A 17,543-nucleotide genomic window follows, 5' to 3' on the forward strand; every position below is an offset into this window, starting at 1 on the left:
TTTCAAGCTTGGTATAGTGAGTTATAGTCAATGTATTAACCTGGACTCTTAATCCTATAAAGGCAATAGTCAATCTTCAGGGCAGTATGTTTGTCCCTCCATTTAGGGTCTTTACACTTAGAATTTGGTAAAGATGTCTGAATCAATGTTGTATCGCTAAGTATCATGTTTCCAGATCATATTGGCACATCTCAAATGGAATTTCCTAGTGGGAGTTATGGCCAAATGAACAAACGGGTATCAAATGGCATTCTAGGTTCAACTTAACATTTTCCATATTTCAATTCCTAAATTTGGATAATATTTTCCTCAGGATGCAATGGGTTTTGGAGATTGGTCAAAACATAAAACTTGTTGTGCTATGTCTTATAAAACTTTTGGCACTAGTTTCACTCAATTTGCAACTTTGGAGACCAAGTTATGGCATTTTTTGCAAAACTAGTCAGACATACCAAAGGAACAGTGTTTTGGTCAATTTCTGGATTGGTAGTTTTAGTGAACCAACTTGTGCTAACAATTTGACTTGGTTAAAGGAAAAACTGGGTCAAGTGGTCCTCATGAAAAGTGTAGCCCTATGTCTAAGCTTTCCATTGATGTAAATTTTAGGTCATTTGGACCAGTATAGAGAGAGTTATGACCAAATGAACAGGAACAGGTACTGTTCATTTGGTCATTTTCTGAGTTTTAGTGTTTGGTCATCCAGATTTGGGCAGAGAATTGGTCATGATTTTGACAAAATTTAGGTAGAGTTTCTTCTTGAAAAATGAAGGTTTGGATGTCCCAAAGCACTTTCAATTGGCCTCATACCAATTGGAGTCACACATTGTCAGTTAGGGTTCAACAAACACACTGGACTCATTGAGTCCCAACCTGCAAAAAATTTGACACTCCCAAAAGTCAATCTCCTCCTTCTCCAAACTCCAAATAAGCATACATGGCACTTCTATTAGCATCAATATCAACACAATTATGTCAAATTCAAAAATGTCACAAAATCTCCAATTTGAAGTGCACAACCCTAATTTCAAACATCAAATTCACATATATAACCATGAAATCAATTCCCACATATAATACCTTGTTAATTAACTTCCCTAACTAAACTAAAACCAATAAAATCCATCTTTTTCATGGTCCCTCTCGGGCTACCGAATTCAAGGGTTTCTTTCCCAAATTTTTCTTTTTAATTTCATGTAAATCTTCACTTGGTTTAGCATGATTTTCATGCTTAAAGAAGAGATTAAGAGTTTTGAGCACTAACCTTTTTTTTTTAACTTGTTAAACTTCACTTTCCTTATTTTTTTTTTTTGGTATCTATAGCTTCCTTAGGGTGTGGGAAGTATTTTTAATGAAGAGTGTTATGGGTTTTGTGAAGGAGCTAAAGTGTGAAAAACACAAGTTTATACCATTGAATTCAAAAATTTTCACCTAGGGTCACATGCATCATGCAAGATTTATTTTTATCTATTTGATTTCAATGATAAACAACATATTAAAACTCTTTTAATATGTTTTTGGATTTGTATTTGTCATTTAAGATTTTAAAATTAATCAGATTAATTTTAGAACCCTAGATTAAATCAAGAACAAACACACTAACCTCTTGATGCACTGCAGTGTATTTGCACCTTTGAGATACGTATTCAGGACACCAGATGTTGTCCCTCTAGCTTGTCCACACCAAGAACACCTATGGCAGCCGCTGAACAGCTTCTAAAGTTTTTTCTATTATTTAGAAAATCAAGTTCTGCCTTTTAAGAGATTAAAGATGTAAATAGGACACTAGAAACAATTTCTAGTATTTTTAATTCAAGAGATTGTTTGCTAATCTCTTAGAATAGATGAGAGATGAAGAAGAAGAGAGATGAAGAAGAAGAGAGGGAGAGCTTCATAGTGGTGGCACAAATGAGATCAGCAGCTGGTTGTCTTATTTTCTTTTCATAACAACACTTATATAGCTAGGTCAACACATTAAACCCTTACCATATGTCACCCTCTGATTGGTTCTAGGTTTAATTGACCCAATCACATTGTGCCAAGTGTCAAACCTATATTTAATCTTAATTTTAATCATCTTACATTATTAAAAAATATTTGGCAAGTTTATGTGTAATGCCATGTGTCACCATCTCATGGTGCCACATGTCACTCTGTGAAATGACCAAAATGCCCCTGTGTCTTAATTTTGAGTTCTCAACCCAAAATAATTATTTCTCTTCTTCTAATCAATTTATATCAAATATAAATTAATTAATTAATCTCTATTAATTTAAACACTTTAAATATAAATTTAACTTATACTATACATCCAATAACCTAGATTTGGTTTCAAGTCATGCTAGGGACTTTGCAATCTAATTGCAAACTAAACATATTTAATTAATCAATTAAACTCTTTAATTAATTAATTAAATCATATTTAATTAGGTGATAACTTGTGTATGTGTGTGACTTACTAGGCTCATCACTAATTGGCAATGAGATATAATATCAACTCTTAATATCATCAGAACTCTTTCTTACCATAAATGATTTCTCTAAATCATTTTATGCACCTCATAGACCATGGTTAACACCTAGCATAGCATGCCATGGCCTTAGTAATAAGGTTTACCTTAAATGAACCTATAATCATATGTTACCATGCACTAGAATCTCTCTGTTACAAAATCCCAACTCAAGCTGGAGTCATGGTTTATGTCAAACTCCATTTGCTATGAATATTATGTTCTCTTTTAATTCCAGTTCTTGATTAAAAAGATTTTCTCATCAGAAACTCTTTTCTGATTAAATCTTTCTGTCCTGGCTAGGAACTTGAAACATTAAGAACAATTAAATGAACATAGGATTTTATCTCTATTTACTTAGAGGAATAGATTCCATCTTGATCAACACCTACCTTCATATATAACTAGCAGGAGCTAACACATGCCCATATACCCATACACAGTACAAGTATGAAAGCAGTATCAAACTCAAACTACCTATATACAAGATAACTGTGCTATCTCAGGTCTAAAGATTATATGCACTGATATGATTTATGACAAAACATTGACAAGAGTAAACTCAATGTGCTTGTCATAAGTGTCACTGGTTCGGTCTACTTATCATTTATAAGTGCCTATCATGTTTGTCATATGGCATGAGACTCACCATTCCTTCTTATTTATATCTCATATAAATAACTTGGGAACAAACATGAATACAATTTTTCTGGATAAGTCATGTACTTATTATGAAGTATCCTCGATTGTGAACTTATTTATGATACTTTGTACTAGAAATACTGTTACTCATATTCTTAACAACTTAAGAATAGAATTTCTAACAAAATATCAATGGACCTTTTCTATTACACATAAATATCTTATGTAAACGGAAAAGTAAAACTGCCTTTTATTAATAAAAACATGTACAAAATACATACTAAATGATATGCTCTAGGACATACTACTAACATTTTGGTGAGGAAATGAGGGAGAAATCAAGCTTGGAGCTTGAATGACAATGGTGAAAATGAGGGACAAGGGTGGGCGGCACAATGGAGAAAAAGAAGAAGATGGAGAGAAAAGATTGGTGGGTTTTTGTCATCTTATGGTATATATATATTCTATTTGTGTACTTTAAATTTTTAATTTTTCATAAGCCCTTTTTCTTTTCTTTTCCTTTCTTTTCTTTTCTTTTCTCCTTCTTTCTCTCCTCATTTCCCTAATTCAAATTCATAAAAATATTTATTGTTAATTATTTTATTTGTCAAATTTTTAATTTGACATTTAAGTCAAAATTCACCTCTGGGGGTGAAATGACCAAAATGCCCTTCATGGTGTATATCGGTTTATTTTTATTATTTTATTTTTTTCAAAATTTTTCCTATATTTTCTTAACATTTATTTCATCAATTTATGCCTCCTCACTATAGTCTAAGTGTAATTTCAGACATTTTGACTGTCTGAACAGACATTAGTTATCGAAACAGTAAAATGTACGGACTACCTATGGTGAGGGCGTTACAACCCAACTTTTCTATATACTAATTTTTCTTTTAATGTGTATTGCATATTATTTATACTCATTACACATATTTATGATTTAACTTATGTTAGTTTTTAAAAATGTTTTTAATTGAAAATTTTATTGAATTAGTTTTACAACGCTTTAAACGGATTGAAAATTTGACTTCGGGGTCAAAAGTTATATTACTTTTAAGTCATTTAAAAACAATGCAATATGGATTTTGATAATCGAAGTAGGGGATTTTGACAGCTAAAGTCAAAATTTTAAAATTATAGTTATGGGTAGAACGGATTTCAGCAGCCGAAATAGGAGATTTTGGCAACCGAAGTCAAGTTTTTAAATTTGAAGTTTTAGCAGTATGGACTTCGGTAGCCGAGCCTAGATTTCTGAAATTCAATAAATAACGGAATTTTAAGTTGTTGAACCGCTATTTTTACATTTAATGCACTCTCAATAGTCTTTTTTCTTTTTTTTTTTTTCCCAAAACTATAAATATGAGTTATTTATGATTGGAGGAGAGTTAAAACAACCATCCATTTGAGAGTTTCTGATGACCAAGGAAGTTCCATTCAACAAGTTAAGACATTGCCTAAAATTGGTTAGTATTTATAGTGCTCAATAGTGCCTTTGCGAGGGTATATGGCAAGACAAAGTGTTAAAGTGATTTTGTTTATAGTAGAGGGAATTGCTAAGAGGAAGAATTATTGTTTTTATGTTGAATTTTGGATATGTTTTCATAGATCTAAATTATAACTTGTGCTGAAAGTTTCGTACTGCAATTCGATTAGAATAAAAAGTGAGATTTGCGGTGGTAATGGAGGACATAGATAGTTGAACCAATATAAATATTATATTTTTGTATCCTTTGAAGTAAATTTATAAAATATTCGAGAAAAACACTAAGTTAGAGTTTAAGAGTTCTAAGTGATTATATCTCTCTATTCCACCATAGCGAAACTTTTTTTTTTCCCTCTCATCTTATTCATAGACATACCACGTAAATATTATGTTATTTTTCTTTTTATTTTATATATTATGTGATTGTACGATTACGTGTGTATTTTAAATTTGTGTGACTACTATAACATCTTAGTATTAAACAATCCTAAGATTATTCTTTTCAATAATTAAAATTTGCTAAAGATATTGATTAATATAATTTTTATTAGCCAATCCTACAACAATTTATTGAAGTAGAAACACAACACAATTGATGAAATTTAACCGTACAAGGTAACATGCTATGCTTCTATTTTAATTTAAATAAATTTGAAAATTAATTTAGTAATAAAAACTTAAAATAAAATTAATTTTTAATAGTTAATTAAATTTAATTATATATTATCATAATAAAAAAAAATTATCATGAATAATTTTATCCATCCCCTTTCCCACTTTCATATGTTGTACAGATAAGGGTCATAGAAAAATTTTTGGACCAGGAGAAGAATTTTCCACATGTAGGCCAACCCTGTCAACATGTACCCTTTGATTGACGATAACTGAGGAAACCGCGTAAAGCTAATATTTTTATTTTGAATTACGAACAGCTGGAAACCACCGTTTGGCAATCGACAAGATGATGCCTGCCGATCGGAGAATTCGAATCACTGACGTCTGCCTCTAGACTTATGCGTGTGCCGATTGGTTAGTAAATGAAGCGACTAATTATCCCATTGAACGAATTGATTGCTTGATTGCTCCTGATGAGGACCTGACATATTAGTGTGCTGATGAGGACCTGACATATTAGTTATGTCACCGTGTAATTGAGGTGGCTTATTCCTTTTTTTGTTTTTTTTTTAACTGCAAATGTATTTGCATAAATAAGGGCCATAGGATACACTTACGTTGAATGAGTCAGAAACATAAAACAATATCAAAAGAAGGCCCAAAGTTTAGTTTGGTACATTACAGCCTAAATAATAATCTCTTCTGTCTAGCCTCTGCACTCAAAAATCCTAAACAAAAGGTTGAAGACACAATCACCTCTTCACTACAGCGCCACCAACATGAAGGAGACTCAACCACTCAACCTTAAGCGATGCTGCACCTCTCTTCGTACCAAACAAGACTACCGATTGAGATTAAAGAGATACCTTTGACCCACAGCTCAAAGAGCACAAAAGGATCATAGGAGCTCTAAACCCAAACAACACGAAGCCCCCTGTCTTCATCAACAGTTGGGAGAGTGACAAGGTAGAGCTCATTGGCCTCTCTTAGCCTTAGGGGAACACCTTCAGCAAGAATGGAAGGCTTTAGCCCTGGAGATACCATCGTCCTTGACATGCATGAACCTCTCCCCAACTTATAGCAGTAGCTTCTAAACCCAAAAAATTTACAAATCCAATAGAGCTTCAACTACCTAGCTCCTATGCGTTGATCTTCTGCTTAAAACCCTCACATTGAAGCTGCAAGATCAACAAAGTAAACAAGCACAAAACAGCAAACAAACCACACTAGATCAAGAAGGGGAGGGTGCCTATCTTTTAGGAGGAACAAACCAGAGCCCCCTCCCCTGTCAATTGGATAAGGGAGCCAAACTATGAGAAAACTTGGCTAACCCAAGAGGATTGAGACTCGGAAAAGTTGAGAGAAAACTATTTTTTTTATTGCCAAACCAGTTGCTACGGCTTACTCCGTTTCTATTTGTGCTTAGTCTCTTTTAAAACATTCTTTTGGGGAAAAAAAAAACTTTGCATATAACTTATTTAATAAACATTTAAATATTAATCATGGCGCTAATTTTTAAATAAAGTGAAAAGGTTTTCTAGGATTAGTTATAAAAAAAAAATATATTGCCAAATATCTTTAAGTCAGTTAATATTATTTTTTGTCTTAAATAATATTGAAGTTGCAATTATTCACATTAACATAGTATATTCATGATTTTTTTTTATTGAAGTTAAATTCTAATTATTAGGGGAAGAGTATTTTTTATTTTTACCGTTAGATTAACATAAAAAAATTAATAAATTACAATAAATTGTTCATAAATAATAGTCACATTTAGTTTTTTATTTTGTTCAAAATTATCTATCATGTTTAGAAAATCAAAGAGAATTGGCTATTTTTTTCAATTTTAGCTTTTATCTCTATAAAATATAATAAATATTTATATAATTTTTTAGAACTAATAAAGGGTAATTAAGTAAATTATTAGTTTTTTTTTAATGAAAACGAGGAGTTCTATTAATTTCCTTATCATTATGAGAACTTTAATGTTGCTATTTGTGACGCCTCTCACCCGTCTACTGTATAGCCGAGCAAGAAGTGCCACATTCGGTGCCGGAGCACCCTATCTTATCTTGTCATGTCTATTGTAAATTTTAATGTCATTTAAGTCAGGTAATTTATGTGTAGAATTTTTTTTATATATATCTTATTTCTGTGGAGACCCGGACAGATCTTCCTCTGTTTTATTAGCATCTGGTGGGTTCCACTATCACCTATTAACATATTTATAGTCATCTCACATATTTCCATATCATATTCTCTTTTATCATATCATTCACAACTATTTATGAGATCTCAAAATGAAGTATCATCTATTGCATTCATATGGAAATTCGTAGATAATAATTTACAAGTTTTCATTTCAAGTCCAAAATGAAATACATCATAAACTAGTAATTACATCATGACTAAACATAATGAACCAAAATACTAGTCTATACATAGGCCCTACCAAAACACAAAAGACTGGTGAGGTGACTCTGGACAATGGCAGATCTGGTCAGAGCTCTGTCAGTGCACTATTGGTGCTGCTGCTGCGGCTGATCTCCAGTACCTACGCGATGGAAAACCAACACGCTAAGCATAACGCTTAGTGGTTCATAATTTATAATAACAATAATTTAACATTTGAAATAATATCTGCAACTCATAATTTCTAGGTCTTTTATATTTTTATTGCTCTTTGGAAACAATTAACATTATCGGGATCTTTTATGATTACTTATTGTATTTTAAGTCTTAATTAATTTTTATCAGTGCCCAAGAAATCTATAACAAATTATAAAAGCTGGATGCATGGGTGTTTACTGGTTAGACAGCCATATGTCTATCCAGTATACATCTGTCAGGCACGAGGCCAGCTATCGGGCACGAGACCCGCTGTCAGGCTTGTAAAGCCAGAAATAAAGTAGGCACAATGACCAGTAAGTAGGCATATAGCCTGTAGAACAATCATACCAGACATATATTGTTAGTTCATGATTTTCTCGATAGGCAGTACTGCTATTTGCAGTCCCTAATTGGTATACCAATTTATCCAAACTAAATAAATAAGTCTAGGTATACTATGGGCAATTAAACATTTTTAATTAATTTAGCACTATTCACTGTTACTATTTTCTAGTATTGTTCATTGGTACTATTAATCTCATATTAATAGGACATTAGTCCCAATTTACATATTCATATCATTTTTAATATTTAATTATCCTTATGAGTATTTTAATTATCATATATAGCATTTTTCTCATGAACCTTTCTTTAGGTTCATGTTGATGTGTTATATTTATCTAGGAATTTGACTAGGTTAGAATGTCTATTTAGTTACACTTCCTTCATAACAATTGCTCCTCTATGTTTAAACTTGAATTTCAGTTTTTAAATCACTGAATTTGGGATTATAGAACTCAAGTTATAGTCAAAATACCAAAGGAACAGTATTTTGGATAATTTTTGGGTTGGTAGTTTTAGTGACTAAACTTGTGCTAACAATTTGATTTGGTTAAAGGCAAAACTGGGTCAAGTGGTCTTCATGAAAAGTGTAGCCCTATGGCTAGGCTTTCCATTGATGAAATTTTAGGTCAATTGGACCAGTATAGAGAGAGTTATGACCAAATGAACACGTACTGTTCAATTGGTCATTTTCTAGGTTAGCAGTTTTAGTGACCCAAATTGTGCTAATAATTTTAATTGGTTAAAGGCAAAACTGGGTCAAGTGATCTTCATGAAAAGTGTAGCCCTATATCTAAGCTTTCCATTGATGTAATTTTAGGTCATTTGGACCAGTATAGAGAGAGTTATGACCAAATGAACACATACTGTTCATTTGGTCATTTTCTGGGATGGCAGTTTTAGTGACCCAACTTGTGCTAACAATTTGAATTGGTTAAAGGCAAAACTGGGTCAAGTGATCTTCATGAAAAGTGTAGCCCTATATCTAAGCTTTCCATTGATGTAATTTTAGGTCATTTGGACCAGTATAAAGAGAGTTATGACCAAATGAACACGTACTGTTCATTTGGTCATTTTCTGGGTCGGCAGTGTTTGGTCATCCGGGTTCGGGCAGAGAATTAGTCATGATTTTGGCAAAATTTGCGCATGGTATCTTCATGAAAAATGAGCTATTTTGAGTTTATTTTCACCTCCAATTGGCATCATACCAATTGGAGTCACACATTTTCAGTTATGGGTCAATAAACCCACTGGACTCATTGAGTCCAAACCTGCAGAAAATTGAACACTCCCAATATCTCAATTCCTTCAACTTCCTTACTTCAATTTGCATGCAATACACTTCTATAAGCAACAATCTCAACTCAATAGGTCAATTTCAACATTTAAACCAATTCCTCAAGCATTTACACAAACCCTAGTTTCCAAATATTTTAACTCATCACACATTCTCATGGAATCATTTTTCATCACTTAAAAGCAACAAACTTCAAGTTCCATGGCTGCCAAAAATTCAAGGGTTCTTTCCTCAAGATTTTCTTTTTATTTTAATGATATTTATGCTTGGCTAAACATACATTTCATGTTTAATAAAGAGAAGAAGAGGGATTAGTGCACTAACCTCTTGTGACCCACTTCAAACTTTAACCTTTCTTCTTCTTATGGGTATCTAAAGCTTCCTTATGGTGTGGGCTAAATTTTTTGTGAAGTGAGCTATGGGTTTTGATGGGTAAATGAGGGAGGAATCAAGCTCAAAGCTTGAGCAAAAATGGTGGAAAAGAACACCATGGCAGCCAGCTCAAAAAGAGAAAGAGAAGAGGAAGAAGAAGACTTGGTTGGTGAGATTTGTCTTCTTGTGTCTATTTACGTACATTATTTTATTGTACCTTATTTGTATTTTATGTCATAAGCCTTTTTCATTTTTTTTTCTTTTCTTTTCTTTTCTTTTCTTCTTCTTTTCTTTTCCTAATTCAAATTCATAAACTTATAATTTTAATTTATTTTAATTATTTTAATTCTCTCAATTTTTAATTTGATATTTAGGTCAAAATTCATCTCTATGGGTGAAATGACCAAAATACCCTTTGGGATGCTCATCAGGTTATTATTATATTTTTTTTGTACCAATTAATAAATTCTCTAAATTTTATTTTATTTTCTCTAAATTTTCTTTAACATCTTTAATGTCATTTTTACTTAAATAAACCTTTAATTAGTCCCAAAATTATTTTTCTATATTTTCTTAACAATTATTCCTTCAATTTATGTCTCCTCACTTTAGTTTAAGTGTAGTCCCAAACAGTCTGACTGTCCAAACAGACATTAGTTGTCGGAACAGTAAAATGTGCGGACTACCTACGGTGAGGGCGTTACAATTCTTCCCCTCTAATAGAAATTTCGTCCTCGAAATTTACCTAATGTGAAGAGCTGAGGGAACTGCTGCCTCATCGTCTCCTTGATGCACATATTTTGCATAGTCATTTAGGTCTAATTTCACAATCATTTTATTTGGTTATTAGTCATTTTTTAGCTAATTTCATTAGTTATTTAGTTAGTTTTCCATAATTGTCAACTTTGGATTAATTTGTAATTTTTGCTTTGTATTGTAGGAAAAAATGGTGTTTTTGAAGGACTAAAGAGAATTTTGCCATTGAGGAGTGTCTTCTACAGCAAAAAGATGCCAAAAACAAGTTTTCAAGCTGAAATATGCATTGATTTAAACTGCATAACTTGCGCATAAGCTATGCGATTCTGCATAAGGAGGAAGAACACTGTTCGAGAACCGGTAGAAATGTGCATAAGGAGGCGACGACTTATGCACATTCTCACCTCCCTTATGCAGATTCTCTAAATTGTGCTTTACCTATGCAGCAAGTCATGCGACTTCGCATAAGTAACCAGAATCAGTGAAATGTGCATAAGGGACTGCATAACTTATGCAGTCCACTTATGCAGTCCCAAAAAGAGCTCATTAATGAGCTGGCAGAAGATTCCCTTAATGTATTCCTCCTAGAACATACTATTTTAGGGCTCCATGTCAGAAAAATGATATAAATAGTCCCATTTTCTCATTTTAGAAGAAAGGAGGCAAGGAGCAAAGGAAGAAAGGAGGAGGCTAAGCAGAATTTGAGGAGTCATTTCACCTTCCACACCATTTTCAACTAAGATTTGCAGATTTCTTTCTTTCTTTACACTTTTCTACACTTCTAGTGTTTAATTACTTACTTCTTAGCCTAGATTAAAGCTTTATTTCCATTTAAACTCATCATATCTTGTAAGCATTATGGATAGTGAGTAGTTTACTTTTGATTCTGGAGTAAGGGTTGTAATATTTGGGATATTTTGTGGATTTTGATTGGGTAATCTATATTTTGTGGTCTTAATGAGTTTTATTCATTTCTTGTATGCTTAATGACATGCTTAATGTAGGATCCCATTGAGTAATGTTCTTAATCCATGGTTGAAGCACCGAAAGGAGAAGGCCTTGTGATAGATAATCAGGAAATTGGACTTAATTAACTTAGACCTAGAAATAGGCTAAGGATTAAGAGGATTCATAGATTAATTAAAGAACTTAATGGGTCTTAATTAATTCTAACTCCACGAAAGTAGGATTAGTTTGATTAAGGCACTCTTTGTCTCACTCGAAAGGGAATTCAAAGGATTTAAGAATTAATCTCCTTAAAACCCATTAGTTTCACAAGATTGGATAACCAATTTAAAATCCCAAAATAGCTCGAATATGAAATCCCGAACTCCGGAATCGCCTTTTTACCATTGTTAATTTCTAATCGAATTTAATCATTCGCCAATTTAAATATTGCCATATTTGAACTTGCTTATTTCTATTTGATGCAATTTTAGTTTAATTAATACATTGTTGAATAGAATATTAATTTTGCACAATTAGATTTCACACTCCATTACCCATTAATTCATCATTTTAATCTCATAAATACTTCAATTTAGTCAACTTTTATATCGAAAATTCAATCATTAACACAACTCCTCGTGGGATCGATATTTTCTATACTACTTATGCGACCCGTGCACTTGCGGTTGGGACGCATCAAGTTTTTGGCGCCGTTGCCGGGGAGTTGTTTGTTTAAGATTGAATTCTTGATTATTTTAGTTGTTTTTAGTTTTATCTTTGTTATCTTTTCATTTTGTGTTTGTTTGTTCTTTTTCAGGTACTTTAATCTTTTATGAGAAGAGCTAGAAGCTCAAGTGACACAACCTTACTTTTCAATCCTGAAATTGAGAAATTTTGCAAGGCCAACAAGAAAGAAACCAGAAGAAGGAAGGAAGCTTGAGAGAAACCGAAATTGAAGCAAATATGGTGATGAAAGAATTAGAATTGGTGTTGGTAATCTGGAAATGGTCAAAACAATGAAAATGAAGCCCAAGGAGAAGAAGTTGTTAATGCAATCGTGCCTAGGGGAAGTATGATGGATCATGCTTTTCCTCGTTTTGATGACTTGAGAGAGAGCATAGCAAGACCAAGGATTGATGCAAACAGCTACAAGATGGATTTTGGAGTTCTTCAAATGATCCAAAACTCTCAATTTGGAGGACATCCTTCTGAAAATCCACACACACACTTGAAGAAATTTGCTATGATTTGCGACATGCAAAAACAACACAGGTGTCGATGATGCGCAAGATTGAAGCTATTTCCATTCTCTTTGAAAGATAGAGCATTGGATTGGCTTGATTCTTTACCTCACAACTCCATTACAAATTGGGAGCAATTAACTGATGCATTTCTTGCACAATATTTTCCACCTGGAAAAACTCAAGAGCTGAGGAATCAAATGACATCTTTGGACCAAGAGAAGATGAAACTCTATGAATCATGGATGAGATGGAAGGAATTGGAAAGATTGTGCCCACATCATGCCATTCCAAAATGGATGATAAATCAGAATTTCTACACAAATGTCACTCCTGCAATCAGAGGAATTATTGATGCTCAAACAGGAGGAGAATTTATTATAAAGCATGAAGATGAAGCTTATGAGTTATTAGAGAAAATTGCAAAGAATACTCATCTTTGGAGTAGTCCAAGAGGACCAGCTCAACTCGAGAAAATGCAATTTCTTTGGGATGTATGATCTTGATCCATTCAACTTGATTAATGCAAAGTTTGATGCACTTACAAATGTCCTTGCTAAGAAGATGGAAGATTTGAGTATGTTGGTTAGTTCAACATCATCAGCTGGAAGTTCACAACAAGTGGCTTATGCAGAGAAACTACCAGTGTGGAGTAGATTATGGAGAACAAGCGGCATATGTTGGTAATTATGGAAACAAGCAAATGGGAATCCTTATTCTCAAACTTACAATCCAAATTGGAGGAATCATCCCAACTTTTCATGGGGCAATCAGCAAAATCAAGTTCAAAATCGAATTTTCAACCACAACAACAAAGTCAAGTTCCATATCGACAAAATAGGCAACCATTGCCTAATTTTGTGAGAAAAATATGAACCCTCCACCAAAACGGCAAGAACGAAATTCCACCATCAAGCTTTATTGCAATGATTCTTGCCAACCAAAATAAGCATGATGAGGAGATGAGAGAGGTGAAAGCAAGGTGGAACAAATGCAAACACACAGAATCTTTGGAAAACCAGATTGCACAACAAGCATCTTCCTCAAGTGCCAAATCTTTTGGAAAGCTTCCAAGTCAACCAGAAAATCCAAGAGAGCATTGTCAAGCTATTACTTTAAGAAGTGGTAAAGTTATAAATGATGAGAAGAGTGAAAACAGTGAGAAGAGAGAAAATGAGAAAGGAACCGAGAGAGTGGAAAACAAGAGAGTGCAGAAAAATGTAAGGAGAAATTTGAAGAAAAGAAGAGAAGTATATACCTCCTGAGCCCTACAAGCCACAACTTCCCTGTCCTCTAAGATTTCACACAGCCTAGATTGATAGGCAATTTGGGAAGTTCTTAGAGGTTTTGAAGAAACTTTACATAAATGTGCCTTTTGTTGATGCTCTTTCACAAATGCCCTCTTATGCAAAATTCTTGAAAGAAATTCTCTCAAATAAGAGAAAACTTGAAGATGATGAAAGCTGTAGCTTTGTGAGAAGAATGTAGTGCTATCCTCGGAGGAAACTTCCTCCAAAGCTTAAGGATCAGGGAGTTTTTCAATTCCATGCCACATTGGAGAGTCTTGTTCTACAAAAGCTCTATGTGATTTAGGGGCAGCGTTAGCCTTATGCCCCTTTCTATCTATGAAAAGCTCAACATGGGAGATCTAAAGCCAACCCACATTTCTCTTGATTGGTGTGAGAACAATCAAGTATCTGAAGGGATTTTGGAGAATGTGCCCTGAAGGTTGGAAAGTTCTATATACCCGTTGACTTTGTCATCTTGGACATGGAGGAAGATTCTAATATTCCAATTATCTTGGGAGACCCTTTCTAGCTACAGCAGGAGCATTGATTGATGTGAAAGGAGAAAAGCTTACTCTTAGAGTTGGTGAAGAGCAGTTAATTTTCAATATCAATAACACTATGAAAAAGCATCATTCTGAAGCTGATACTTGCTTGAGAGTTGATATTATTGATGAGCTGGTTGAAGAACACTTCAGAAAAAAATATCAGAAGATCCACTTGAAAATTGTTTGGTTCATGGAGGAGGCATAGACTATGACAACCCTCATGAAGCTCCATATACTCAACACGTAGAGGGAAGTCCGCCAATCATTTCTGCAGCCTGTTTTCCACTCACACAAAAGGAAAAAGCTGAATTTAAGCAATCATCATTCAAGGAAGAAGATGCACCTAAGGTAGAACTTAAGCAACTTCCTTCTCAGCTCAGGTATGAATTTCTTGGCACTAATAACACTTATCCAGTAATTGTAAATGCAAACTTGAGTACTTTAGAGGCTGATAAGTTGTTAAGAGTGTTGAGAAAATTTAGGAAAGTTTTGGGATACACCATAGATGACATTAAAGGAATAAGCCCACATTTTTGCATGCATAGAATCAGTTTGGAAGAAAATTGTAAACCATCTATTGAACATCAAAGGAGGTTGAACCCAAATATGAAAGAAGTTGTTAAAAAGGAAATTTTGAAGTTGCTTGATGCAGGGATCATATATCCCATCTCAGACAGTACTTGGGTAAGCCCAGTACATGTTGTCCCAAAGAAGGGTGGAATGACAGTGGTCAAAAATGAAAATAATGAATTAATTCCCACTAGAACGGTGACTAGTTGGCGAATGTGCATAGATTACAGAAAATTAAATGTTGCCACTAGAAAAGATCATTTTCCACTTCCCTTCATTGATCAAATGTTGGAAAGACTAGCTAGGCATTCTTACTTTTGCTATTTAGATGGATATTCAGGTTTTTTTCAAATCCCTATCCATCCAAATGATCAAGAGAAAACCACTTTTACTTGCCCATATGGAACCTTTGCTTATAGAAGGATGCCATTTGGGTTGTGTAATGTCTGACCACTTTTGAGAGGTGCATGATGGCAATCTTCTCGATTTCATTGAAGACATAATGGAGGTTTTTATGGACGATTTTTACATTTATGGATCTTCTTTTGATATATGCTTGGCTAACCTTTCTAAAATTTTGCGGCGATGTGCGAATCTTGACCTTGTGTTAAACTGGGAAAAGTGTCATTTCATGGTTCAGGAAGGGATAGTGCTTGGACATTTGGTGTCTAACAGAGGAATAGAGGTTGATAAAGCCAAAGTTGAAGTGATAGAGAAGATGGCTCCTCCTACCAATGTCAAGGGAATTGAAGTTTCCTAGGACATGCCGGGTTCTCTGACGCTTTATTAAGGATTTTTCTAAAATAGCTAAACCTTTGTCTAATTTGTTAAGTAATGACACACCATTTGAATTTGACCAAGAGTGTTTGGATGCCTTTTGCGAGTTGAAGCAAGCTCTCATCTTTGCACCAATCATGCAACCACCGATTGGAGCCTACCTTTTGAAATTATGTGTGATGCTAGCAACTATGCAATTGGGGCTGTTCTTGGTCAAAGAAAGGACAAAAAGGCTTATGCTATTTATTATGCTAGTAGAACACTGGATGAGGCTCAAACAAATTATGCAACAACTAAAAAGGAATTTTTGGCAATTGTCTTTGCATTGGAAAAGTTCAGACCTTACATTATTGACTCAAAGGTGGTTATATTTTGGATCATGCGACCATCGGTATTGCTCAGTAAAAGGAGGCCAAACCGAGGCTCATTAGGTGGAGTCTGATGCTACAAGAGTTTGATTTGGAGATTAGAGATAAGAAGGGAGCTGAAAATGTAGTTGCTGATAATCTTAGTAGGTTGAAATTGGATGGTGAAGAATTGGATGAAATCCTATTGATGAGTTTTTCTTGGATGAACAACTTTTCTCTCTTGTTGCTAAACTACCTTGGTATGCAGACTTTGTGAATTATCTATCTTGTGGAGTTTTACCTCTAGGTATGACATGGCAACAAAAGAAAAGTTCTTGCATGAAGTGAAGTTTTATAGATGGGATGATCCTTTACTCTTTAGGAGATGTTGTGATGGTCTAATTAGAAGATGTATTCTGAAGAGGAAATCCAGAGTATTTTGCATCATTGCCATGCTTCGATTATGGAGGACATTTTGGCATCTCTAAGACAACTAGTAAAATTTTGCAAGCTGGTTTCTTTTGGCCAAATCTTTTTAAGGATGTGAGGAAATTAGTGTTGGATTGTGATAAATGTCAAAGGAGTGGAAATTTGTCAAAAGAGATCAAATGCCCTAAATAATATTCTTGAAGTGGAATTATTTGATGTTTGGGGAATAGATTTTATGGGGCCATTCCCTCCTTCATATGGTAATAGATACATCTTAGTTGGGGTTGACTATGTGTCAAGTGGGTGGAAGCTATTGCAACTCCAACTAATGATGCTAGAGTGGTAGTAAAATTTTTGAAAAAATTTGTCTTGAGCGATTTGGAGCTCCTAGGGCTATAATTAGTGATGGGGGTTCCCATTTTTGTAATAAGCAATTTGAGAGCTTAATGAGGAAGTATGGTGTAGTGCACAAGATAGCTACCCCATACCATCCTCAAACTTCAGGACAAGTTGAAATTTCTAACAGAGAGCTCAAGCATATTTTGAGAAAAGCGTGAACAATTCTAGGAAAGATTGGTCTATCAAACTAGATGATGCTTTATGGGCATATAGGATCGCCTACAAAACCCTATAGGAACTACTCCCTTTAGGTTGGTGTATGGTAAGTCTTGTCATTTACACGTGGAGCTAGAACATAGAGCATATTGGGCCATTCGGACCTTGAATTTTGATCTTAAGCAATCTGGTGAGAAAAGGTTGTTACAACT

At 34.0% G+C, this 17,543-nt stretch overlaps 1 protein-coding gene across 1 annotated transcript in view; it reads right to left on the reverse strand.

Annotated features, from left to right (window-relative positions):
* Nucleotides 1-6,389: 6,389 nt before the first annotated feature.
* Nucleotides 6,390-17,543, reverse strand: part of LOC131182073 (BURP domain-containing protein BNM2A-like) — a 33,601-nt gene continuing 22,447 nt past the window's right edge. The window contains exon 3 of the mRNA XM_058150709.1: nt 6,390-6,428. Coding sequence (XP_058006692.1) covers nt 6,390-6,428 — 39 coding nt within the window. The remainder of the gene's footprint in view (nt 6,429-17,543) is intronic.

This window comes from Hevea brasiliensis, chromosome 8 (genome assembly GCF_030052815.1).
Source record: "Hevea brasiliensis isolate MT/VB/25A 57/8 chromosome 8, ASM3005281v1, whole genome shotgun sequence".
In the NCBI taxonomy this organism is placed as follows: domain Eukaryota; kingdom Viridiplantae; phylum Streptophyta; class Magnoliopsida; order Malpighiales; family Euphorbiaceae; genus Hevea; species Hevea brasiliensis.